Here is a 26,235-nt window from a genome sequence, read left to right on the forward strand (position 1 = left end):
CCGGCAAGAGGAAGACGTGTGGCGTCTTTATGAGAGCATGAGTGAAAACTCTTTGCATAGAACATTGTCATCTAGGAATGGTAGAAATTCTCAAGGTAGGAAGAGTGTTGGCTTGCATCAAGTTGACCACTCAAATGATATAACCGCCGAGATGAAGTCTTTATCTCAAAAGTTTGATCAATTGATCAATCAAAACTTGGCGAATCAAGTGTCTTCCTTTCCTAACCATTCTCCTAGAGCTCAAAATGAATCATGTATGACTTGTTCTAATGTTCTTCATTCTACTTCTAATTGTCCTCATGGACAAATTCAAAATGAACCCATTGAGCAAGTTAATGCAACATTTGTGAACCAAGGGAACAATCCTTATGGTAACCATTACAATCCCGGTTGGAGGAATCATTCTAATTTTTCTTGGAAAAACCAAGGGGAGGGCTCAAACTCTTCCCAAGGCGGTTTTCAAGGGAAATACATTCCACCTCCACTTCAAAACCAAGGATCCCAAGGTTCAAGACCATATAACTCACAAGGAAATCAATTTGCTAGTTCTCATTTTCCTAACCAATCATATTCTCAAGGAAATTCTAGAGGTTCCGCTTTTAAGGAAAAGGTTTTAAATGCTTTGGGCACTCTAGAAGCAAATACTCAATTGTTGCATTCTCATTCTTAATCAATTGCCAAGCTAGAAACCCAAGTAGGGCAAATAGCTGAAACACTTAATGCTAAAGAGAAGGGAAAGATGCACATGAATGCCCCAATCAAACAATAATGTGTTGTAGAAACCAAATCCTCATTGGAAGGGCATAATGTTGAGCATGTCAATGCGGTAACAACCTTGAGAAGTGGTAGGGTATTAGACAATCAAGTTAGAATGCCTAATAAAGAGAGTGAACCGGTACAACCTCAAGTTGTCACCCGTCCCGTTCCACACACTATTCCTCCTTCATTGCATGTGCATGATCTTGAGAATGAGAAGCCCTCAAATTGTAAGTTGAAAGATGATTTCCAAAGAGATTCATTGAAAACAGTGTTGAAAAATGTGTTTGAGAAAAGTTCTTTGAAAAATATTATTCATGATTCTTTTTTGAAAAGTGATTTGAAATCCAATGAATTGAATAAGTCCAATGTTGAGAATTCTTTGAAAGAAAATGCTGAAAGAGTTTTTGAAAAAGCTCCATTTCCGGACGCCTTGAAAGGGTCCATTTCAAAAGAAAGGCAAAAGACCAAGAACAATGAGATAATGGATATGTTTAGGCAAGTCAAAGTCAATCTTCCACTTTTGGATGCAATTAAGCAAATTCCGGCTTATGCCAAATTCTTGAAGGACTTATGCACCCAAAAGCGGAAGAACAAGAGCCAAACATCAAAGAAAGTGGTCTTAACCGAACAAATGAGTTCCATTCTACAACACAACACTTTGCCAAAGTTTAAGGTCCCCGGTGCACCTACAACATCTTGTATCATTGGTGAACATGTCATCAACCGGGCACTTCTTGACTTAGGGGCTAGTGTTAACCTTCTTCCCTATTCGGTTTATGTCAAATTGGGCTTAAGTGAATTGAAACCGACGTCGGTGGTTTTACAACTTGCCGACCGATCCATTAAGAAGCCTAGGGGGATAATTGAGGATGTGTTGATTAAGATTGATAAGTTCTTCTTCTCGGTTGACTTTGTCGTCATTGACACGGAACCGGTGCCCAATCCAAAGAACCAAATTCCGGTTATCCTTGGCCGTCCTTTCTTGGCAACCTCAAATGCCAACATAAATTGTAGGACGGGGATAATGAAGATTTCTTTTGGGCACATGAGAGTGAAGTTGAACATCTTTAACCCCACACCCAATCCATTTGACAAATATGAGGAAGAGGTTAATGTGGTAGAGGAATATCATGATCTTGCTTGTGAAAGGAATGAGTTTTTGTGTATGAACAATGTTTCAAAGCCTTCATCTTTATCTTCAGCATTGCATGCAAGAAAAGTGATTTCGAACTCTTGTTGTGAAAGGGCGTGGAAGCCCAAGGAAAGTTTTGACAAGGAACTCAAGACATCTTTTGAGTTTACCCCAACAAGTTCTTCCAAGAACCATTTGTTGGGAGTGACTCGAAACATCTCTCATCCTAAAAAGGAGAGGATGCATTGCAAGATCTTTGATCCAGGTTAAAAGAACCCTAGGTCTTGCTAGAGACGTTAAAGACTAGCACCGAAATTCGTAAGATGTCAAAACCCTATTCCTCCCTCATTTCTATCTTGCATTTTGATTCTTGCGAAGTCTAGATACTGTTTTTGTGGTTCATATATATTAGAAGGAACTGAGTAAAGGATTGCATGAGCATTCAAGTCATTTTGAGCATTTAGGCATAATTTTGATCGATCCAAGTTTTGGTTCGATTGATCGAACATTGGTTCGATCGATCCAACTATGGACTCGATCGATCCAGCTCTCATTTTGCACCCAACACTTAGAAAAATTTTGGACCTGCATCCAAATTCCAAAATGCATGCTCTCGGGATCTCCAAATTTTTGAAAGTTCGATCGATCGTAAACCATTTCGATCGATCGAACTATCTTCGATCGATCCAACATGTGGTTCGATCGATCATGAGTCCCAACACTTAGAAAAATTTTCAGGCTTCATCCATTTTTCAAAAATGTATGCTCTCGGGACTTTTCAAAATTTTTCATGTTCGATCGATCGAATTCCAAGTTCGATCGATCGAATTCCAAGTTCGATCGATCCAAGGTTCCAACACGTGTCAACTCTTGAGCCCTTAAACTTGTACATTCTTTATCCTCTTCGAACGATCGAAATCTTTCTTTGATCGATCGAAATTTGCATCTCATTAATTTAATTTCCTTTGATTTTTCAAAATTCAAAATTCAAATTCAAAAAGAAAAAAAAAATTTTAGAGTGGAGACCTAGGTTCGATCGATCGAACTTAATGTTCGATCGATCGAACTCTGCATATCGTGTTTTTAAAATAAAACCGAGTTGGATCGATACACTTGGATCGATCCAACCTCGAAACAAACCCTAACCCTAAGTCTCCCTTTCTCTTAATCTCAAGCTCAATCCGGCCAACCTCCATCCCAATCATCTTCCCCATCTCCGGCGAGCCAATTCCGCCAAGGATAAGCTCCATTTTCATCGCGGCTTTGCCCCTTCTCTCTCATCTCATCTCTCTCGGTTTAGAGGTAAACCGAATGCAATTTTCTTGATTCCAAGCTTAAATTGATGCATGTTATTGATTGTTTATGTTAAATCATGTTCAATATGTATGAATCATTCATTGTTGAAGCTTCAATTTCATGATTACATGCTATATATACACACATGCATTCGGCCGAACCAAAATTGGGGGTTTTTGATTTGATTTGAAGTTGGGGAGTGTTTGGGTGTTGTTAATTGTATGAATGGTGTGTAGATGGGCCCTCAAACACGTTTGTGTGGGCCCCGTACTCAAGATCTCACAGATCTGCGACTTTTCAAATTCGGCATTCGCACAACTTGGATCGATCGAACTTGTGCTTCGATCGATCAAAGTAGTGAACTTCATTTCACTACCTTCGATCGATCCAATCTTGTGTCGTCTTCATGCTATCTTTATATGCACAATGCCTGTGATATTCCACATTGGATGCATTTCATACCTACATTGCTTAGCATGATTCACATTTCATCACTGTCATAGATTCATGTCATTCATATTTTGTCTATCTTATTTGACATGAATATTTCTATATTATGCTTCAAATTATTTATTCTGGTACTGATTTCCATTGCAAGTTTTTCTGTTTGCAGACTATTGATACAAATGCCACTTCTTCTGCTTCTGCCATTTCTGAGCCTCATGATCCGATGCCTCGCTTTGAAGAGCGATTTCAGATTCTTGAGGATATGCTAGTTACCCTTAGAGCTAACTTTACTACCCTTCGTCTGACTCTAGTGGCTGCCCTCAGGAATGAAAATGCTTGCCTTCGCGGAGAGATATTGACTGCTATTGAGGGCCTCACCAGCGAAATCCGCACAGTCCACCCTACGCATCCCGCTCCCTCTATCTGATATCTTTCTATGCTCTATATCTCTGATATGCCTCTGCCACATTTGTGATACTTTTATTTTTGCAGCCAGACCTGTCGGCTTTGACTTTGGATGTATTGCACTTTATTATCATTTCTTATCTATGATGGATGTTTTATGATTTTATCTTGATCTATCACTGTTTGATCCATCGGGTGCATCCCAATCGCTTCAGTGAGAGAGTACCACCCGATTTTTCAAGACCACCTTACACCTCTCTCTATTCTCTATCTTTCATCCCATTTACACTTGCATGTCCACTGTGCACTGATTATCCTACTTTGTTATCTAATGAGTTTATCCGAGTGCAAACTTTTCAGGACCACAGTTTATCCCAAGTTTGAGGGGGCCATGCCAACCACTTTGGATACTTCTATCCCGATCATTCATGTCTACAATACTGGTATACTCTTCCCTTTGTTCTCTTCACACATTAAGGACAATGTGCAGTTTAAGTTTGGGGGTATTGGTGTATGTTTCAGTGTTGCTTTAAAATTGAAATTTTGAGCATGTCTTGTGTATTTGAGAGATATTTCTATACTTGGTCCATTTCTAGCTATGATTTTGATCTTTTGAGGACTATATTGCTTAAAATTTAAAAATTGCTTGACTTGAGAGTCCAATACTCCTTGTATGCCTTTTGAATGCCATTTAGGAGTAAATTTTTCAAAAAATAAAAAAAAAATAAATAAATAAAATAATTAATATCATGCTTGCACTTGTGGTCCACATCATCTCGATTCTGTGATTGTTTTGAGATTCATTCTAGGATTCTACACTAGTACCAGCGCACGCTAGCATTCAATTGTGGGGTACATGCTTTGTTGATTATTGAATTGGTTATATCCCAATTGGGCTAGTAGTGCATTGAAAGCTTTCATTCTTAATAAAGGTGGATAACAACCCCTTTTCATTGAGTAGCCGGGATTCTTGCCTCATTAAACAGTGAACTTCTCGCGCCGAAAGGTGGAGGGCCCAAACTCTAGGTTAATAATTGAAAAAAAAAAAAAAAAGGAAGAAGAAGAAGAAGTTGCAAAAAGCAATAAAAGTGAGGACTTCTCCCAAAAGGTGAGAAGTAGAAAATGATTAGATGGTTGTTGTCTTGATTTGTAGCCTAGTTGATTTGAGTTTGTAAGTCCGTTGGAGTGTCTTAACACCTAATGCCCTAAAGCCATCTGGTTTGGGAGTCATTGACCTAAAGCTCGCTACATGAATCTTCTAGAAAGCTTAAAAGATCAACACATTGCACAATTTTCCATCTTTGATCCTCAATAAAAAAATAAAAAATAAAAAAATAAAAAAAAAAAAGAAGAAAAAGAGTGAAAAGAATAAGCACACCTAGAACAATAAAGCTTTAATAAAAGGTCTACTCTCTTATCTTGATGATCGGTACTAGATTTGTATGCTAGTTTGAGGGTAAGGATGTGATTACTTCTCTAGTTGGCTAAGATAGCAACACACTTGATGCCGGACCTCTCACATGGATTCTAGACTTGTTTCGATTTTTATGATCATTTTCTTGATATGTGGAGGACCATACTTGCTTGCTTGATATTGAAATTTTGGGAGATTGCTTAGAAACGGTTGAAAAATTGCATACTTGAGGTAGTTTTCTCCCAATGCTTGTTTGCAATATTGGTGCCTCTTTTGAAAGAATGAGCTTAATGTTTGTGGGTACCATTTCTGAAAACCCTCACGAGACTTTACTCATCCACTAGGGGTAACCTAGGGGTTTAAAAGGCTTGTTGCATATGCTAAATGCAATCGTGTTCCCTACGAAAATGGTGTTCTCATTTTACTTGCTTTCCAGTTTATACTTGTATAGTTGTTTATTTCATTCCTTTACTTCTTAGTTCATTGCTAGGGACTAGCAATATTTAAGTTTGGGGGTGTGATGAGTACTGAAAAGTGCGCATTTAAACCCGTTAAGCTTAAGCATTCTAGTACCTTTATCTATCTTACTTTGCCGTTTTAGACTTATTACGTGTTATTTATATTTTCAAGCACTAATCCCAAAATTTAGCTAACTCAGCCAAATAAGAGCTTAATTGAAGTAATCTTGAGATAAACCAAATGAGGGAGCAAAGTGGAGAAAGAAAGGAGTAAAAAGGAATCAAGTTATACAGCTGAAAAGTTCGATCGATCCAACTTAGAGTTCGATCGATCGAACATCTATGATCGATCACAGTACTTCTCGATAGATCCAACCTTGGCCTTTGCTGAAATTCTAAGTTCGATCGATCGAACATCACCTTCGATCGATCGAACCCTATTTTGTCCTATTCAAATGATTGATCTTATCCACAGCTGTACGCCTACCAACCACTTTTGTCTTTTTCCCCATAAATATCTTGAAAATATCCCAGCCTTGTCATTATCCGGAGGAGTCAGACCACTTCGATCGATCCAAGATGCAGTTCGATCGATCGAACCCATTTTCGATCGATCCAAGTTAAGGTTCGATCGATCGAACTTCCTCCAGCGAGAAAAAGTTAAAGTCCAGCTCATTTATTCCGTCCTTCATCCAATCATTGGAGAATATGCCTTGCACGACCACAGCTCATCATGGGGTGTATTTGACCAACCTATATAAGGAATATGATACACTTTTTGAGGGAGTCTCTTGTCACACATTGAAAATTGATCTTAGAGGCTCTTCTTGGAGAGGAGGAAGGAGGGAAGCCAGAACACCATTGGAGGAGATCTTCACCAACAAGGAGCAGCCATGGAGTTAGCCCTTGAGGGTTGGATCATCACTACCATGAGTGGCTAGACATCCTCTTGGGGCTAGAGTTAGCCCCAAGCATGCTTTCTATACTCTAATCTTGTGTATTATTGAGGGATTAGTGTTGTATGATACATCTTGATATTCATGTATATATAAATCTTGATTATTTCATGGTTTGTATGATTTAATGCTTCCAATTGACTATTATATTCTATCCATATGTCTATGTATGCTAGAGTAGGATATTCATGTGCTTATCCCTAGATTTAGTGTTTTTGATGCATGTCTATGTGTATTGATGCTATAGATCTAGAGATTATCAAGATGATATGCTTAATGAATGCTATTTTGATTCATTTGATGGTTTATGCCTATTCTTGATGGTTTGTGCCTCTCCCCTAGTCTAGATAGCTTTATTTTCATGCTAGTAGTGTAGATTTAGTGTAGTGGTAGTGTAATGTTAGATGGGAGGACAATCTACTCTTGATGTTTGATGTTCCATGCTTGTGAGTCCAAATGGCATATTCCTCTAATATTGTGTTGTATGTGGATTGTGAGCTTAATGAAGGATTAAAGACTTGTTTTGATCTATTGTGCTATCCCCATATTGTCTAGACAATATATGCTCTATTGTTTAGATATATTGTGCTCTTCACATGATGTTTAGGCAATACTTGCTTGATTTGTCATCCTTGCCAATTGAATCAACCTAATGCACGCACACCCTTATCATATTACAACACATCCATTACCCTCAATTGATCACTTGTTAGTAGTATAGAAAAGTATTGCTTGGTGGTGATCTCTACACCCCAAGACCTCTCTCTCTCTTGTTTACTTCATATTATTTTATTTAGTTGAATTCAATTTAGCTTAATCAACCAACCAACCAATTGTGTGATCACTCGACCTACTAACCCTAATTACCATAGTTTCACAATTCGATACACCATCAAATCCCTTGGGACGATCCCTACTCGCCCTATCTATATTTTATATAGAGAAAGGTAGTAGTGGCTTTCTATAAATGTAAAACTTGGCCACCTCCTAAATTCACAACTCTTCAAGCTTGACTTGGTATCACGACCCTTGTAAAAGCTTAGGTTATGTGGTCTATTGTGATGTTTCACGTGATGGTTTGGGCTGTGTACTGATGCAGGATGGTAAAGTAGTGGCTTGTGGGTCTCAACAGTTGAAGACTCACGAGCTTAACTACCCTACTCATGACTTGAAGCTAGCGACAATCATGTTTGCTTTGAAGTGTTGGAGACACTATTTGTATGGTGAGAGATTCGAAGTGTTTTCGGATCACAAAAGTCTCAAGTACCTTTTCTCCCAAAATGACTTAAATAACAGACAGAGGCGATGGGTTGAGTTCTTAGAGGACTACAACTTTGAATTGCAATATCATCCGGGCAAGGCAAATATGGTAGCCGATGCCTTAAGCCGGAAATCTCATGGGACTTTGGCCGAATTAGCTATTCGGAAGTGGAAGATGCTTAAGGACTTAGTAGAAATGGGATTATGTTGCTTTGCTTACGACGATAACAGTGAGTTAACGTTTTTGTTCAGTCTTCTGGCTCAATCTACTTTTGTTGGGCGAGTGATTGAGTCACAGGGATAGGATCCGGATTTGGATGCTATTTACACTCTGATTTCTGGTGGCGAAACAGTGAAGGATTGGACTTTACATGCGGATGGAGGTCTACGGTTCAAGGGTTTGTTGGTTGTCCCTACAGGTTGTTGTGAGGAAGTCTTACGGGAGTTTCACACTTCCCGCTTTGCAGTTCACCCAAGTGGTACCAAGATGTATCACAATTTAAGACGTCAGTATTGGTGGAATGGAATGAAGAAGGATGTTGCACAGTTTGTGGCTAGATGTTTTACCTGTCAGCAGGTAAAGGACAAGCACCAGAGACCAGCGAGTTTGTTGCAGCCATTGCCGGTAGCGCAGTGGAAATGGGAATAGATTGCCATGGATTTTGTGACAGGTCTTCCTAGGTCACAGCGTAAAAATGAAGCCGTATGGGTCATTATTGATAGACTGACTAAGGCGACCCACTTTTTGCTTATCAAGGCAACAGATGAAGCAGAGGCACTTGGTGTGCTGTATGTGAAAAAGATTGTCAGGTTGCATGGAGTTCTAGTATCCATTGTTTCGGATAGGGATGCCAAGTTCACCTTGAAGTTCTGGGAAGGACTTCACGCAGCGTTTGGCTCACCGTTGCATTTTAGTACGGCATTCCATCCACAGACGGACGGCCAGTCGGAGCGGACCATCCAGATCTTGGAGGATATGCTTCAGGCTTGTGTTCTTTATTTAGGAGGTAGTTAAGAGGATCACCTTCCACTTGTTGAGTTTGCCTACAACAATAGTTATCAGGCGAGCATTCAGATGACTCCATTTGAGGCATTGTATGGCAGGCCTTGTAGGTCTCCTGTTTGTTGGACCGAGGTAGGCGAGACAGCCACCTTAGGACCTGACATTGTACTTGAGATTACTGAGAAGATTAAACTGATCAGGCAAAGATTGCTTACATCTCAGAGCCGACAAAAGAGTTATGCGGATAGGCGTAGACGACCGCTATCCTTTGAGGTGGGAGACCACGTCTTTCTTCGGGTTTCTCTACGAAAAGGGTTGATGATGTTCGGGAAGAGTGGCAAGCTGTCACCACGATTCATTGGACCTTTTGAGATTTTGGATAGGGTAGGAGAGGTTGCCTACAGGCTTGCTTTGCCACCGCAGTTGGACAGAGTTCACAATATTTTTCATGTATCGATGTTACGGAAGTATGAGCTGGATCCGTCTCATATTCTTAATTAGGTGGATATGGACATTGATGAGGATGTTTCCTATGAGGAAGGACCAGTTTAGATCATTGACATACGGCAGAAAGTGTGAAGGGACAAGACGATACCATTGGTGAAGGTCCTTTGGAGGCATCACGGAGTTGAGGAGGGTACTTAAAAGCTCGAGCAAGAAGTTCACTCCAAGTATTTAGCATTATTTTCTTCCCCATGTATGGTTTAATTTTGCAGACGAAATCCTTTTTAAGTTGGGGAGATTGTAATATCCTTGTTTTTCATCATTTTTCATTATTTTTCATTTTTCTAGAATTTCTATTGTTACGGGGGCATTTTCGTCTTTTCTCGTTCTGTTTACCGGACACCGTGGGGTGTGTTCGGTGTGTCCGAGAGTTGATTGAAGCATTTTATTAAGTTTAAGACTTTTTAAAATGTAATGGTTGTCATTCCGGTATTTTTTTCTATTTTTCGGGCCGGGAGATCCCAGGTGGGACTCGCTACCGGAATTGTTGTGCACAGAAGTTGTGTTATGGGTCCATTGCATATCATGTATATTTATTTTATGTATAATTTAGTGGGATAAATGTATTTGTGGTGTGTGATTATATATATAGATATGTGGATTTTGTAGTGAAAAGTTAAAAGGGTGGGATATTTTCTTAGTGATGCGACCCACCACTAAGCATTTTGTGGCTAAGAAACCAATTTTGGTCACATTTCCTCTCTCTCCTCGGCAGTTCCTCTCTCCCTCTTCTTTTCTTTTTCTTTTTTTTTTTTTTCCCAATCAAGCTTTCAAGGCTTGATTAAGCTCACACCTTTGGGAATTTGATAGCACTTCTTTCAACAAAGTTGTAGAGTTCGTCAAGGCCTTCATTTTGATAGAAGCCAAGCACCATTTGGCCAAGCCTAAGGATTTCGAGTTTAGGGCTTTGATTTGGGAATTTTGGGGGTTTTCACTTCCATTGAGGTAGGGGTCTCTAATACATGATTTTCTTATACTTTTGTGAGTCACTTCCTTATAATTTGTTCAATTACGTGCTTAATTGGTCTAAATTCTTATAAATTGCTTTAGTGTTTTATAATGAAATATGTGACAATGTGTTAGTTGATGTATTGTGTATATGCATGCCTATGTGAAGTAGAATTTATGCTTTGTGTGCTTGTTATACTATATCAATGTGAATGAAAGTATGAATTTCATAATTTAGAAATTTGTTTTGAAAAGCATGTGTAAAATTCTATAGTTGAATTGATAATTAGAAGCATGAAGCATTCATACATCCATTGGGAAATAAAAGGGAAAAAGTGTTTTGAAAGAAATGAAATTGTTTTAGGAAAATGGTTTTCGAAAAGTGTTTGTGAAAACCGGACACCTAGGAGGCGCCTAGTGGTCCGGGGTGTTAATGTGATCTAGAGGGAGGTTGAACTACCTAGGCCCAGACAACGCCATGGAAATGCCATGTAGTCGGGGAAAGCTAATCAATCCTTCCCTCGTGGTGCCATAAAGGTGATATGGACCGAATTGTATTAACAGTTTGGAACGGCAAAAAGAATTGTTTTGGAAAAAAGGGGAGCGACATTGGCATGACATCACATTTCATTAACATATTTGATGTATTTATGATTGGATGATATTTGATTATATGCTTATTGTAGTTATTAATATGTATTCCTTATGGTATGATCCCGCTTACTTTTTATCTATTCTTTATATGGATTCACGGTATTATAAGAAGCGTGTCTTCCTACTGAGCTTATGCTCACCCCATTATTTTAACATTTTTCAGGTTCGGGAAAAGAACTGGCGAACGACAACCCACCACAACTCTAAACTGGATTGGAACTAGTGTTTTGATGTCTTTTGTGTGGATATATGAACCAAATTCTTATTGTAAAGTCTAAGCATCACTTGTTGAAGTTGTAAATTGTGGTTCTCTTATAAAATTTTGATTTTTGTTTCATGGCCTGTAAATCTACATTAATTCGAGTACTTTGATAATGGCCGTTAGTTCATGTAATGATTCATGTATTGTGATGTTGTTAGGTGTTGCTAAGTTGTATTCTATGAATTCATATATGTATGGAAGGGAATTATTCAATTTTAAGGTGCCATAACAACCCTTTTGTATAGTTTCAAGGCCACAGCAGTCTTCTGCAGTTTTTTTAGCTCGCATGACCATTTCGGTCGATCGAAATGGGCATTTCGGTCGACCGATCTTTCCAATAGCCTCGGTTACTGTTTGAATCACAACTGGCCGACCGAAATGGCGACCGGTACAGGAGCTATTTCGGTTGACCGAAGCTCCATTTCGATCGACCGGTTTGCTGCTGTTTTGTGATTCGTGTCCCTTCTTTGGCTTAACCAATCCTAAGTAATGAGAGGGCACTTGAGGCCTTCATGGATCAGAATTAAGATGTATTAATGGTGTAATAGCACCGAATTTAATAGCATTGACTTAGGTAACCTCGGGTTCAGGTAAGGACCCGGTTAGCGGTTCGAACCTACGGGTTCGGGTCGTTACAGTATAAATATCAACTCTAATATGAATTTAGAGTATGTGAGAGTTAGAGATAAATTTATGCCAATACAAGAAAAAGTAATTGAAAGAGATTGAGAGAAAATTCTCTATTGTAATCTTCATCTTTTTTATAGTGAATTTGTTCGATGTGCTCCATAGACGTAACCCTAAGATTTGAGTGAACCATGTATATCTTGTGTTCTTGTATGTGATTTTTTTTTATTCTTCGTGATTACTTATTTATTTCTTGAACAACGTTGTTTATTTTGCGTTTCCGCCATAACAACTGATATTAAATTCAGTTGATTGTGCAGAGCAACTCTAACATCCAACATTTATCTATATTTGAGCGTAGCCGAAAGGTTAATTTTTTATTTATTTTATTTAATGGAATAGATGGCCCAATATTGAATTCATCCACTTTATTAAAAGGATAAAAACCTTTCGACTACCCAACACGACCCAAAAAAAAGTTGGTTAAAACATAATTAATCTTACTCAGTTATCACATGACTCTCTTAATAACATTACTTTATAACTATGGGTGTCAATTTTACCTGCACCACCCCCTATTGGGATAGGTTTAGGACCTTTTGGTAAGAGAATTTAAAACCCGCCAAATCAGAAATAAATATATAATATATTTTATTAGCTATCATTTTTTTTCCTTTTATTTCTTATGATAATTTTAAATTCTAACAACATTTTTATTATTACAATTCTTAAATATTTGAGTATACTATATATATATATATATATATATATATATATATATCTTAAATTTGAATTGTTTTTCATAAAATATATATGTATATTGTGAGTTTGTATTTTTTTTATGACAATACTTTTCTACTCACCGGTGAGTAGGCAATCTCTAATTACCGTTGATGTTATCCAATTACAAATGCGCACATCACGTAATTACAAAATCAAAAAAATAATAAATAAATAAAACAGACGAGTGATTGAATTTATTCCCAAAAATATTATTTTCTTTATTTATTAATTTTTTTATTTTGATTTAATAGATTATATGTCTATTAACGATTGGACCACATCAGCAGTCAACTGAGATCCCCTAATCATCAATGAATAGACATGATTACCCATACTCATCCTGTTAACATTCCTATCTATTCACATGTTCTAAGTTCAGCTTCCTCGAAAAGAGAAATCATATAATCCAAACTAGGGGTTAGAGGTAAATAATAGTAATAATAATAATACTAATAATAATAATATTCATCCGCTAAAAAATTATCAATTTTTAGAAGAACAAATTATTACTAAAGCACTCTCGTTAACTTGCACCTACAACCGATAGATCGAGATATTGTGATGTGTCGTTATGAATCCAACGGTCGACGTTTCACAGCAAGAAGACAAGTGAAAGACTTTTATTCTTTTTAAACTCAAAAAAGTATAATCCAAATCCAAAAAGTAAAGAACCATAATTAAACTAAAAATAAAGAAGGAAACCAATTTTCCTATGCCAACTATTCTTTATTTCTTTTCTAAAAGAATAAATTATAATAATCATAAACCGCCTTTTGAAAATAATATATATACACCTATCAACCTCTCATGATCCTATCGCTTTGATTCTCTCCATCAAGATCTCTGCTCAGCCGTTGATCTCTCTGACTCTCTATATCACACACACAAACACACCCAGCAAGAGTAACACTTATCAACATCATCCACCATGGTTGTGAACTATAGACCGGTGAAGAGGATGAGGAGGATGGTCGACACAAATCTATACGATTTCTACACTTTTCCGGCAGCCGGAGACGCCGTATACGGCGGTCCCTTCCGGTCGAGCGTGCAGCGCTTCCTCTCGAAGCATGCCCGTCTAACCTTCCCGCCCTCCCTCTTCCCTTGCCTCATGACGTGGCAGATCCAGTTAGGGATCGGCGGCCCCGTCTCCGACGACGGTGCTCCGGCCGTCGTCGTTCTCTACATCGTTGAGGAGGATGTCACCAGATCCAGATCTGTTTACTGCGACCAGTGCCGAGTCGTCGGTGAGTTTAACTCTTTCCGAGTTGTACACGGAGTCAACGATAAAAATAATAATAATGTTAAGATTTGTTTGGTTGCTGAGAAAAAGCTTTTATGCAAGTAGTAGTATTTAGGTTCAAATAGTTCCAATAGTAAGACATGACCCATTACTGGACTAACCCAACTACAACATTGAACGCAAAAAACACAAATAAGAACATTCTTCAATTTTCTAAAAATAGTTGAAGATTGTAGACTAATTTTTATTTTATTTTTTTATTTTATTTTTTTCTTCATAGTTAATAGTCACACACACACAACCTTGAACTCGTGGCCTTTTCAAGAAAAGTAACGGATTGATACTGCTAGGACACAGACACATATCCTACTTATAAATTTTACTACTTTGGAGGGTCAAACTGTGCTAAAAAAATCTTTTAGCACAGTTGTGACCCTATATATATAAATAAATAAAGAACAGGAGTGTTTTGAAATATATATATATATATATAAATAAATAAAGAACAAAGAGTGTTTTGAACTACAAATAGATATTTGTTTGGTTTTAATTTGATTTTTGTTGGTGAAGGTTGGAGTGGGCATCCGGTTTGCCGAAAGCGATACCATTTCATTATCAGGAAGGAGGAGGGCAGCAGTTTTAGCCCATTACAGGCAGAAGGATATCAAAAGGAATGTACAATTTGTGGACATACATTGCAGCTGTCTGATTCAAGGTAGAGGAATTTTCCAATAACATTCATTCATCAGTTGTAATAAAACTCGAATTGAAGATCGAAAACTGAATAACCAAAGTAAAATAGAAGTGACCAAACTTTGTTAGATTAGGTTAAACATTCTAATTTATTTGATATCTACCTGTTTGAAGATGTAAGTTATGCGGCTCTGAGGCCCCGGCACATGACTTTGAGAATTGGGTTTATCTTCAACTGGTGGATAACACACATCTTCTGCATGGTGTTATTCACTCCAATGGTTATGGCCACCTTCTTACACTCAATGGCAAAGAAGGTGGCTCCAAGTTCCTCCGTGGAAGTGATCTAATGAACCTTTGGGATAGGCTCTGTACAACCCTTGCTGTCAGGTTTGTGCTCTCGCTTATGCTTGTGATATTGGTTTTTATTCAATTACTCGGCGACATATGTAAAATTTTGACATATTCTATTAATTCGTCGATTCTTATGATTGTTATCCATATTCAAAGAAGGGCTTTGTACTATGCACCTTAAGTTAGGTGAAGTTATCCTCACTCGGCCATTGTTTTAGATTTGGCTCAGCTCTAAATTCACCCAATCTTGGTTTAATCCTAATAGACCTCTTACATTTGTTGTTAATAGTCCCCATCCATTTTGTGGGTGTGGAAAATTGAGACAGCGCCACGTGTCAATTCTAATGCCACGTGGAAAGCTGATGTAGGAATCACAGTGGGGGTGCTAGATGGCCCAACACCAAACCCTTTACCCGTAGAGTTCCTTGTGTCCCTTTGCTTTCAAAACCTCCTTACTTTGAGGAGCTCTAGGGCACTCTCAGAGTTCCTCTTATCTCGAGAAGCTCAAGGAGGGCCCTCTACTTTTAGAGCTCTTCTTACCTCAAGGGTTGCTCTAGCTCAAGGGCCCTTTTACTTTTAGAGTTTCTCATATCTTGAGGAGCTCAAGGGTCCGTTTAGTTTCAAAGTCTTTCTTACTTTCAGAGTTCATCTTGCTTTGAGGTCCTCAAGGTCTGAGCTCCTCTCTACGGATAAACCTTTTCAATCGAGGAGCTCCTCTCTTACAGATGAACTTCTTATGGGAGGAGGTCTTTACAGATTACCCCTTTTTTAGAGGAGTTCCTCTTTACCGATAAACCTATTTTAGGATAAGCTCCTCTTTATGGTTAAACCCCTTCTAGGAAGAGTTTCTCTCTGCGGATAAACTTCTTGAGGAGCTCTCCTCGTGACACTCACAGTCTCACAAGAAGGGACCCCCAATCAATAGCAGTGTTTCATAGGGGAAGAACCCCCAATAAATATCTACCGGGAACTTAAAAGGTGTTGGCTTAGTGGCTAAAGTTCGTGGAACGCCGAGTAATGTGCCTCACCCCTTATTTGGGACAATGAGGCCCCACTTAACCTGTAAAAAAGGAAAGACAAGAACCTTCCTGGACAAACCTTCTATCTTCGCATTTACGAGTAAATATTGGATGGTTGTTCTCCCTTTTTATCCTCGCATTTAATGAAAAGCCCTCAAATGGTGAGGAGCACATTAATGCTTCGCCATTTTTGCCCCTTCCACCAAAGGAACAAACATTGGTATAAATAGGAAGTTAACGTCTTATTTAAAGGGAGAAAAACTTCCTTGCGCCTGTTGCACCGTGCAACGGGTGCATCTGGATTGTCCGTGTTATTTTTACTACACGAGCGAGCATGTATGTAATATGGACAATCCGGATGTGCCCGTTGCAGTGTGCAACTGACGCAATGAAGTTTTTTTCATTTAAAGGGAAGAACAACCATCCAATATTTGCTCGTAAAGACTTATCTACAGTCATGCATTCAAGGAGATTACGAAGAAACACACACACCTATTATATATTTTTGTCCGCTGAACACTCAACCCCAAAAGGAAAGGAGAGCTAATAATACCATCTAGGCTAGAGACAATTGGTTTGGTTGAGTAGAATTGAAGTGTTAGGTTTCCATCATTGCAAACGCATAAATACTTATCTTAAAAGCTCTCCATGTGAGGGCAAACTAGTCATTTTAACAAATGTTATTGCCATACAGCTTTTCTAGCTCTAAGAGGAGTGCTGGGGCCACATTTTCTTTCTTTTTTTCCAATTGTCTTTAACTGTTTATATACATATAAATATATATACACACACATTAAATGTGGGTTTTCATGATTGTAAGTTTTAGTTTAAGTAAAATTATGGAATTGAGGGTTTGGCAAATGATAGACAATCATGGATAGCCCCTGGAGAGAGAGAGAGAGAGAGAGAGAGAGGAAAAAGAGAGAGGGAGTACAAAGGATGCAACAATTACAATAACCACGCAGTCCCATCATTTAACATACCGCAGTTATCTTTAATTGGTTTAGTTATCTATACCCTTCACATTCCTAAATATTTGATGATAAAAAAAATGTGGACCTCCCATATAATCACTCGTGCATCTACCTAGACTCACAGAATACCATTCTGGAGAGAGAATATTTGATTTACCAATGCCAGGTCCTTCATTGTCACTTACTCATTTGCGCAAAAAAATTATTAGTCATTTTTGTACAAGTTAATAATTGCATGCAAAGAACTTTGACTCTTAAAAGTGATGTAGATCCCTCAGCCAATTAAATTCTTATGCTCTAAACTAAAACCAAAATATTCGATCATTAGTTCTTGTTTCATCTATTCGGTTATCTTTGCAAATTTTAAATTAAGATTTTTAATGTGGCCAAACCAATACTCAAAAACTCCACAACAACAACTAACCTTTCCGGTCAAAGGGGAAGAAAGGAGGATAAAAATCAAAACCAATAATAAAAGATAAACTCCACAACAACCACCAACCTTTCTGGTCAAAGGGGAAGAGAGGAGGATAAAAATCAAAACCAATAATATAAGAAGAATATAAAAATATAATTATAAAAATAATAAAAGGCATTTGCAACTGAATTTTTTCAATGTCCTTGATTTATGGAAACTATTATTCACGCACGTTTGATTTCATTTCCCTACTCTCTTGTTGAGCAGAAAAGTCAGTGTGATGGATGTCTCAAGAAAATATGGGATGGAATACAGACTATTACATGCAATCACCGGCGGCCATCCTTGGTATGGTAATTGGGGTTATGAGTTTGGTGCTGGGAGCTATGCTCTCACACAAAGTGCTTACCAAATTGCAATTAGAACTCTCTCCAGCATACCTTTATCCATCTTTTCCTATCAAGGCCGTAGACCCAAGACGGACCTGCAGACTCTAATTGCATTTTACCAGTCCATATCAGAACAAAATCTTGTATCGTTAGGGGATCTCTTCAGCTTCATATTAAGGCTGATACGTGAAATTCATGGGTCACAAACTGGTATTTATGAGAAGTCCAGCACTATGAATGTATTGTGCACTTGGATGAGAGAGGATGTTGAACGTGTAGAGCAAGGTATGATCAAAGTGCTGCTAGCAGCGGCTAATGATTCTAGCTGGGTGTCAAGACGTGCTCTGAAGGGTGCCCTTTGCAAGGCAGCCTCACCAAATCATCTTGATTACTGCCTCAAGCACTTGGGAGGGAAGATAGCAACAAATGGGATGGTGGTTAGCCAACGATGCAATCCCGGTTCTTCTGCCATTGAGTACAGGTAAATGAGCCAAAATTTCCTTTGGAAGTTTTTTTTTTGTCCTACCAAGTTAATAATTTCTTCTTTACTTGCTCTTTTATGGTAACAGGCTTGAACCTTGTGGTTTCGTACACAAAGGAACTTGCTCAAACTCAAATATCCCATCAGAAGAGCATCTCATTCGTGATTTGAAATTTTTATACGATTCTATTCTCCATCCACAAACGATGGTGAACAACAGGCCTCAAGCAACAAGAAAACTAGTGGCTGAATCAGCTACTAAACTCCTCGACTGCAAGCAATTTGTAAAAGACTACAAACCTGACAAAATGGCAGCTACAAAACCCTTTGCTATCAACCTCTGGTGTCATGTGGAACTTGCAGGCCGTTCTAAAGAAGACTCGGTCCCACCTCCAGAACTTATTGTCCTGCCAGAAAATGCTACTGTTGCTGACTTAAAACTTGAAGCTACTAAAGCTTTTCGAGAAGTGTATGCCATGTTTAAGAGGTTTGAAACTGATGAAATTCTTGACTTTGGTCCTATAGATGATTCCATGACATTGAAACTTTTGGTCGGATTGACTGGGTCAGTTCGAGTTCGAGGAAGGTGCCAGGGAACACATGGTCTTAGTCGCTTTAAAACCGAAAGGGGAACTGAGAACTGGACGGTAGATTGCATGTGTGGGGCTAGGGACGATGACGGTGAGAGGATGTTGGCTTGTGACACTTGTGGTGTGTGGCAGCACACAAGGTGTGCTGGAATTGATAATTATGATGAAATCCCTGCAAATTTTATCTGCATGAGATGTTTAAACTCAAATGTATCTAAGAAGGTTGTGCAGTTTAGTGAAGAGAGTAGTGGTTTGCTGTCCAGCAGAAGTTGCAGGGATGAATCAGCTATAGCTAATAGCCCTAGGCTTCGTACTAAATTAAGAGTGAATTTTAATGTTAGTTGAATGTATTTCCTATAAATGTATAGTTTTGTATTGTATATAAACTTAAATGAGAAATCAAAGAAGGATTGTGCATCATACGCCCAGATTTGTGCCTTGGTTTGGTTTTCATATCGATACAGATACAGCTAGCGACATTTTTGTTGTGGCCTGTGATCAATAGCAATTGTACAAGAAATCACAGAAATTAAAGCAATAAATTATAGAACCATCAGAACATGGTGTACTTACAAATTGTTGTAGCTCTTCTTCATTCCATTGTCTTGTAATTTATTTCATTTTTTCCTCAGGCTGTGCTTGTAGGACATTAGTTTCCTCAAAATGAGTTAGAGGGGACTTAGAAAAGTGTCCAATGACCTTGCACAGGCCTGTATACTTCTTTACTACATCCTTATACAAACTTAGCAATCTTTCCACATCTCCAACTGTCAGTTCACCAGCCTCTGCTTCGATAAAAGGATAGTTCAATTCACCTGATATCACCAAAGCAATTGCTTTTAGATAAGGTTTAAAAAGTATTTTTGCATGGAAACCATTTTAGACGTTCTATCCTTAGAACAAAATAGTTAAATTATATTATCAGTAAATTAATGAGAACACAATAGCACCTGGGCATTTTGGAACTCACCACTTATTTCGGTTTTGTTATCATGTATCCCAGTAGAAGGGCCAGGAGCTGTCTGCCTCATGAAGGCTGCAATCTTATCCAATGCGGTTGAGGATTCTGTTTGTGTCATTTTATTAAATATTCTTGTTGAAAGAACTGGCATAGCTGCTATCTCGTCCCATGCAGAAGGGGGTTCTATTCGTATCCCTCTAGAGACTAATCCAGCAGCTTGCATGCTTTCCTGGAATTCAGTTTCATTCATAGAAATAGACTTGGCATCTAAGTCAAGGATAAATGTCTTGGCAGAGACAAGGCTTGTGAAATAATAAGCCTCTTCTGAGACAAGTTTTGCCTGCCTTCGATACAATTGAATGAACATGAGGTTGGAATGCAACTGAGGAGGATTAGCCTGTCAAAAGTAGGGTCAATGATTTAGAAACTTCATATCAGGGACCAATCACGAAAGCAACAAGAATTTACAAGGAGGAACATGGCAATTTTCTTCCCATTTTTTTAAAAACACTGCTATCATCATCAATAAGGAACTTTACAATTTATAAAGGATTTGGTTTTGATAATTTTCAGAACCAAAAGTCAAAACAACAAAAAGCAACTAATATTGCACCTACAGCAATTTCTAAAAACCCTAAAATTGCTTGTCGTGTTTAGCACTGTTCAAAACAAATGCAGATGTGCAAGGGTGGAAGAATTCAATTTTTTTTTTTTTTTTCAGGAAAGCTGTTTTCTTGATATAAAGATACTCGTTTGTTTGTTTACTGGGAAAAAGAAAGAAAAAGAAAAAGAAACTTATCAAAAAGAAAAGAAAAGAAAAAGAAAGGTACTTATTTGTTCACACACTTGACAGAAGTTGGTGTTAGTATGACATCCATCAAAGATCAAAGAAGAAGTAACAAAATTTTAAATGTCAAGAAACCTACTGGAATCTTACGTTAGAGAGGCAGAGAGAAGAAGAATTTTTTTTTTTTTAAATATCAAAAGAATTACAAAGGGTATTTATACTATTCAAATAACATAAAGAAGGAAATGTTGACTAGAAGACGGTGTGGTTCACAGATGCATTACAGCTATACAAACGACAAAAAAGAATACACAAACACACACACTGAAAATTCAGACCCTTCCAGTTAGACCTTAAAATATTAGTTTATTTTTTTATTAGTAATTATGCTAAATAAGTGAGATATGTTTTCTTCTCAATCATCCTGTTGCACCTATTGTTGTAGATTATTACCCATTAAGCAAAGCATTCTAGATCAACGTGATAGCAACAAGAACCATCATAGAAGAATCTCAATTCAAAGGTACTTGAATTTATAATAAAATAATTACAAACATCACCATAATAAACTGTATCACCTTACTGTCTTGACAAAGGCTACACTAATGCATTTTGTGCAACCAACATAGATGATAGAACATATTAGCAATTGAGAACACTTTTACGGCCTCATCACTAATGACGAGGACACTAGATAGTGAACTTAAGAAAGACATGATTTAATTATGCAAGGAGCACGTTAGAAATTAAACATAGGACACAAATTGATGCAAAGTCATAAACTATATGATGAATGCAGAAGTCCATATCTTTTAGATGTCTGATCTTTAGAAGGTAATGTTTGGCCACTCCAGTGTTTGACTATATTAATGAAAGAACCTAGAATTTTGAATAAATGTGTAATGATTGGAAGATGGCTTATTACCAATGAGAGCTTGCCTTGATGGTAACATATACAAGTATAGGAAGAAAATCATCAGCTCCAGATACACGATTTTCTGACATTGACGCATTAAGCAGCAAATTATTGATGACTCTGCAACAATTCAGAACACATAGAAGCTTCTCACGGGGATTTTTGAAAGCGTTGATTTTCTGCAATTCTTTCTCTGCGAGCTGCGGGGAAAAAAGAAGAGAACAAAACAACGGATACTCATTAAACCAATGGGCCAGTGGCCTAGTTGTACAAGGCCCCTACTTCCCAAAGGGAGGTCAGGGATTCGAGCCTCAATGGAAGCATGTGTGTGTGAGTACCAACTAAGAAGAAAAAAAACGGATACTCATTAAGCAAAAAAGGAAGATGCAAACAATAAACAATTTTTAACAAATAAAATCAGAAATTTGCATTGAAAAAATAACAAATAGAAGATAAAATTAACTATAGAGATGTTTGAGTCACTACAGACTCATTGTTGGCCTATCAAAATGAACTTCCAGGACTTCATCCAATGATTAGACATGTTCTCCAAAGATTATAAACTTAAGTTGGAATAGTACTTGTGTCAAGACAATGGCAATATTTAACCAAAAAAGAAATAGTGGCAATCACCCCATTCTTTAGCTACCTTGGGAGATATTTGTTGTCTTCAAAGCAAAGAGAAAACTGCTCACTGAACGAATCAAAGATTTAATGATGGGATTTGACACCTTCAAAGTTCAGACCCCCGAGAAGAAGCAACAAAAGTTCACTTTAAATTGAATTTGCTCAGTTTGACCAAGATGGCATTGCTGTTCATAAATATACAAGTTACTTTTTACAAGATGATGTTGTTGATTAAGAAGCAGTGACAACATGCCTCGTTAGGCATAATCAGAAACATCATGGCATTAAAATATCCCGTGCGCACAAAATTCACCAGTGAATAATGAATATCATTTCTTCTTGATTTCATGTTCAAAAGTCAATTGCCCCTTTCTTCTTGATTTCATGCACAAAATTCAGTAGTTTTTCATACTTGTACTTGGATTGTCTCGCCTCTACTATCATTGGTGACAAATCGGAAAACACGGGCTCTCTCTTTTCCAGTTCTAAAACTACTACCAAAATGAAGGGTTCCAACTACCTTCAATCAGATCCTTCACGAGGTAGCCAAGAGGGCCGTAGTCCTTCACACCCTAGCAGAGGTGTTCGTGGTGGTAGGACATGTACAAACTATCGCCGTACTAACCATTCAGTTGATCCTTGTTGGGAACTTCACGGCAAGCCTGAATGGGCAAATCCGGTTGTGGTTGAGGGGGAGAACACTAATCCTGCTACTGAGGAATAGATTCATATCTCCAAGGCTGAGTATGATTCAATTGTCAAGCGTACTTATCTTCATTCTTCACTCGATACACCTTGGATCATTGATTCTAGGTCCTCCGATCATATGACAGGAAACCCCCCTCTTTTCTATGATATTTCTCGTATGTCTTCTCCCTCTTATGCCATGATAACTAATGGTACCAAGTCTCTAGTCCAAGGAATCGGTACCATTCGAACCTCTAGTCTAACCTTCTATTCTATCTTGTATCTACTACGTCAATTTCCCTTTAATTTGCTATCAGCTCCTAAACTTACCTCTGCCCTAAATTGCTCAGTAATATTCTATCCTACTCACTGTGACTTTCAGGATCTAATGACAAAGAGGATAATTGGTGGGGACTTTGAGAAGGATGGGCTCTACTACTTTCAACCGTCTTATTCGCCTATTTCATCTGCACTAAATACCTCTACTTCACCGTATCAGTGGCCCTGTCGACTTGGGCATCCTTCGTCTAATAGTGTTCGGCATATGGTTCCTTCCTTACCTAATTTTTCTAGTTTTAATTGTGAAATATGTGAACTTGGCAAGCATGATAGGGTTTCTTTTAAACCGTATCACTCTGATGTTTCCAGCCCAAACAACTGGATTGGCTCGTGCCTGTTATTTTGTTTCCTTTATTGATGACTATTCTAATTTAACTTGGTTATATGTTCTTAAAGATCAATCTCAAGTCTTTCATGTGTTTAAATCTTTTTATGCTGAGATCACTAATCAGTTGAATACTAAGTTACATATTCTTCGAACTGATAATGCTCTTGAATATAAAGATTCTCTCTTTCAGTAATTTCTTGAGTCCAGAGGTGTCACCCATCAAACTTCTTGTGTTGATACTCCCCAACAAAATGGAATTACTGAAAGAAAGAATGAACCCATTCTTGCTATTGCCCGGGCTCTAATGATTCAAATGAATGTAACTAAACATTTATGGGGAGAAGTAGTTCTTACTGCATCATATCTATTGAATAGAATGTTATCTCAGATCCTTGAAGCAAAATCACCTTTTCAGATGATGTTTCCTGATAAAGACCCCTTTTCTCTTCCTCCAAAAGTGTTTGGGTGCGTTTGTTTCATAATTTAAATCCAAAACGGGACAGACTTGATTCTCGAGCTCAAAAATGAATGTTTTTGGGTTATTCTCACACTCAAAAAGGATATAGGTGCCACAATCCTTCTCTTAGAAAACATTTTGTGTGCGCCAATGTAACATTTTGTGTGTGCCAATGGGTAGAGCCTTCCTTGCGGCCTCCACCATCTTCCCCTGCGCCTACAGATCCGGTTGTTCATCTGTCTGAGTCTAATCTTGATGTTCCCATCGCATTTTGCAAAGTTAGAAGGGTTTGTACTGATGATCCTATCTCTTATTTTGTTTCTTATGATCGTCTGTCACCCTCTTTTCGAGCTTTCTCTTTACCTTTGACATCTGCTACTGTTCCTAAGTCATACAGGGAGGCTCTTTCCCACCCCAGCTGGCAGAAAGCTATGGAAGACGAAATGCATGCCATACAATTGAATCATACTTGGGATCTACTTTAAAAGCCTGTAGGTGCTCATGTTGTTGGTTGTCATTCGGGTTTTCAGAGTGAGAGAGAATCTTGATGGCATTGTTGATCATTTAAAGGCTCACCTTGTTGCTAAGGGTTTCAGTCAGACCTATGTTATTGACAATACTGCGACTTTTTCTCCTGTGGCTAAGCTGAACTCTATTCACATAAATATCTCTTGCTGCCAATCTTGACTGGCCTCTTTATCAACTCGATGTCAAAAATGCTTTTCTACATGGCAATCTTTCTGAGGTAGTATACATGGCTTAACCTCCTGGGTTTGAGTCCAAGGGAGAGTGCGTTTATCATCTCAGAAAATCTATTTATGGATTCAAAACAGTCACCCCATGCATGGTTTGATAAATTTAGTAAGGTAGCAGTTGCTCATGGCATGACTACAAGTCAAGGTAATCATTCGGTTTTCTTTAAAAAGACAAAATGTGGCATTGTAATTTTGGTGGTATGTGGATGATATTGTCCTTACTGGGAGTGACAATAAGGGGATTCAGACCTTGATCCATCATTGGGTTCGAATTTTCTCACTAAAGACTTGGGCAAGCTCCGTTATTTTCTTGGTATTGAGGTTGCAACATCAAAGAAAGGTATCTGTTTATCTCAAAGAAAATATATTTATGATATCTTAAGGATACAGGTTATCTTGGCTCAAAACCTGCAACAACACCCATGGAGACTATTCTCAAAGTATTCCCTGATGTTGGTGACTTGGTTGATGATCTAGAGGTGTACAGACGGCTTGTAGGCAAGCTAATTTACCTAACCATTACTCGACCAGATAGATATTACCTATGCAGTCAGTGTTGTGAGTTTATGGCTGGTCCACGACTCCCTACATGGACGCGGTTATACGGATTCTTAACTATCTCAAAAGAGCTCTGGGTCGTGGTCTTCTCTATGGCATCTATGCATCGAAGCTAATTCTGATTGGGCAGGTTCACCTTCAGAGAGGCGACGACTGGTTACTCTACTTTTATAGGAGGCAATCTAGTCACTTGGAAAAGTCAGAAGCAGTGCAATGACTCATACTTCGAGTGAGCTAACTTGGTTGAGAACTTTGCTATAAGAGTTCGGGTTTTTTGTTCAAGATTCATCTCTTCTCTATTACGATAACCAGACAGCTATTCACATTGCCAATAACCCGATTTTCCATGAGTGAACCAAATAAATTGATTGCTATTTCATTCGTTCTAAGGTGACTTTCAAAGAAATTGTGACTTCATTGGTATCATCTGGTAATCAGTTCGCAGATATCTTTACTAAAACTCTTCCAAAGCATGCTATCAATTCAACCTGCAGCAAAGTGGGAGTCATTGACATCTACTCTCCAGCTTGAGTGGAGTGTCGTGCATACAACTCAGAGTCAACTTTCCTTAATTAGGGGCATGATTACTGCTTTCATATTTTACACATGATGTATTTACCTAGACACACAATAGGTCCAGATTCATTTCTTGCATTGCACTCACCATTCACCTTATTTTATGTTCATCCTTTGGTATATGATATAATATACAGTCAATTCTTCTCCCTCTCTAAAATTTAGCCTTCAACTT

The 26,235-nt window shown here is 38.1% G+C and overlaps 2 protein-coding genes across 7 annotated transcripts in view; one reads left to right on the forward strand and one right to left on the reverse strand.

Annotated features, from left to right (window-relative positions):
* The window catches only part of LOC132273953 (vacuolar protein sorting-associated protein 9A-like), a 55,055-nt gene that overhangs the window by 20,864 nt on the left and 7,956 nt on the right, over positions 1 to 26,235 (reverse strand). For 2 of the 6 annotated variants that reach the window (XM_059775076.1, XM_059775074.1), the window contains exons 5-7: positions 21,757 to 21,933; positions 20,040 to 20,427; positions 19,643 to 19,884 (exon numbers count right to left, since the gene is read on the reverse strand). In XM_059775076.1, the coding sequence (XP_059631059.1) occupies positions 19,682 to 19,884; positions 20,040 to 20,427; positions 21,757 to 21,933 (768 nt within the window). In that variant the 3' untranslated portion in view covers positions 19,643 to 19,681. Of the gene's footprint in view, positions 1 to 14,020; positions 14,133 to 19,419; positions 19,562 to 19,589; positions 19,885 to 20,039; positions 20,428 to 21,756; positions 21,934 to 26,235 lie in introns of those variants that run through there. The other 4 variants (XM_059775073.1, XM_059775078.1, XM_059775077.1 and 1 more) reach the window with 3 other exon arrangements.
* LOC132273952 (PHD finger protein At1g33420) lies at positions 13,644 to 19,414 on the forward strand. The gene is made up of 5 exons (XM_059775072.1): positions 13,644 to 14,155; positions 14,722 to 14,866; positions 15,019 to 15,234; positions 17,877 to 18,479; positions 18,568 to 19,414. Exons 1-5 carry the CDS (start codon positions 13,837 to 13,839, stop codon positions 19,412 to 19,414), a joined length of 2,130 nt encoding a protein of 709 aa, XP_059631055.1. The 5' UTR covers positions 13,644 to 13,836.

The sequence above is a fragment of the Cornus florida genome, unplaced genomic scaffold (assembly GCF_030987335.1).
Source record: "Cornus florida cultivar Cherokee Brave unplaced genomic scaffold, ASM3098733v1 CherokeeBrave_3.0.0_Hap2_Chr09, whole genome shotgun sequence".
Taxonomy (NCBI): Eukaryota; Viridiplantae; Streptophyta; class Magnoliopsida; order Cornales; family Cornaceae; genus Cornus; species Cornus florida.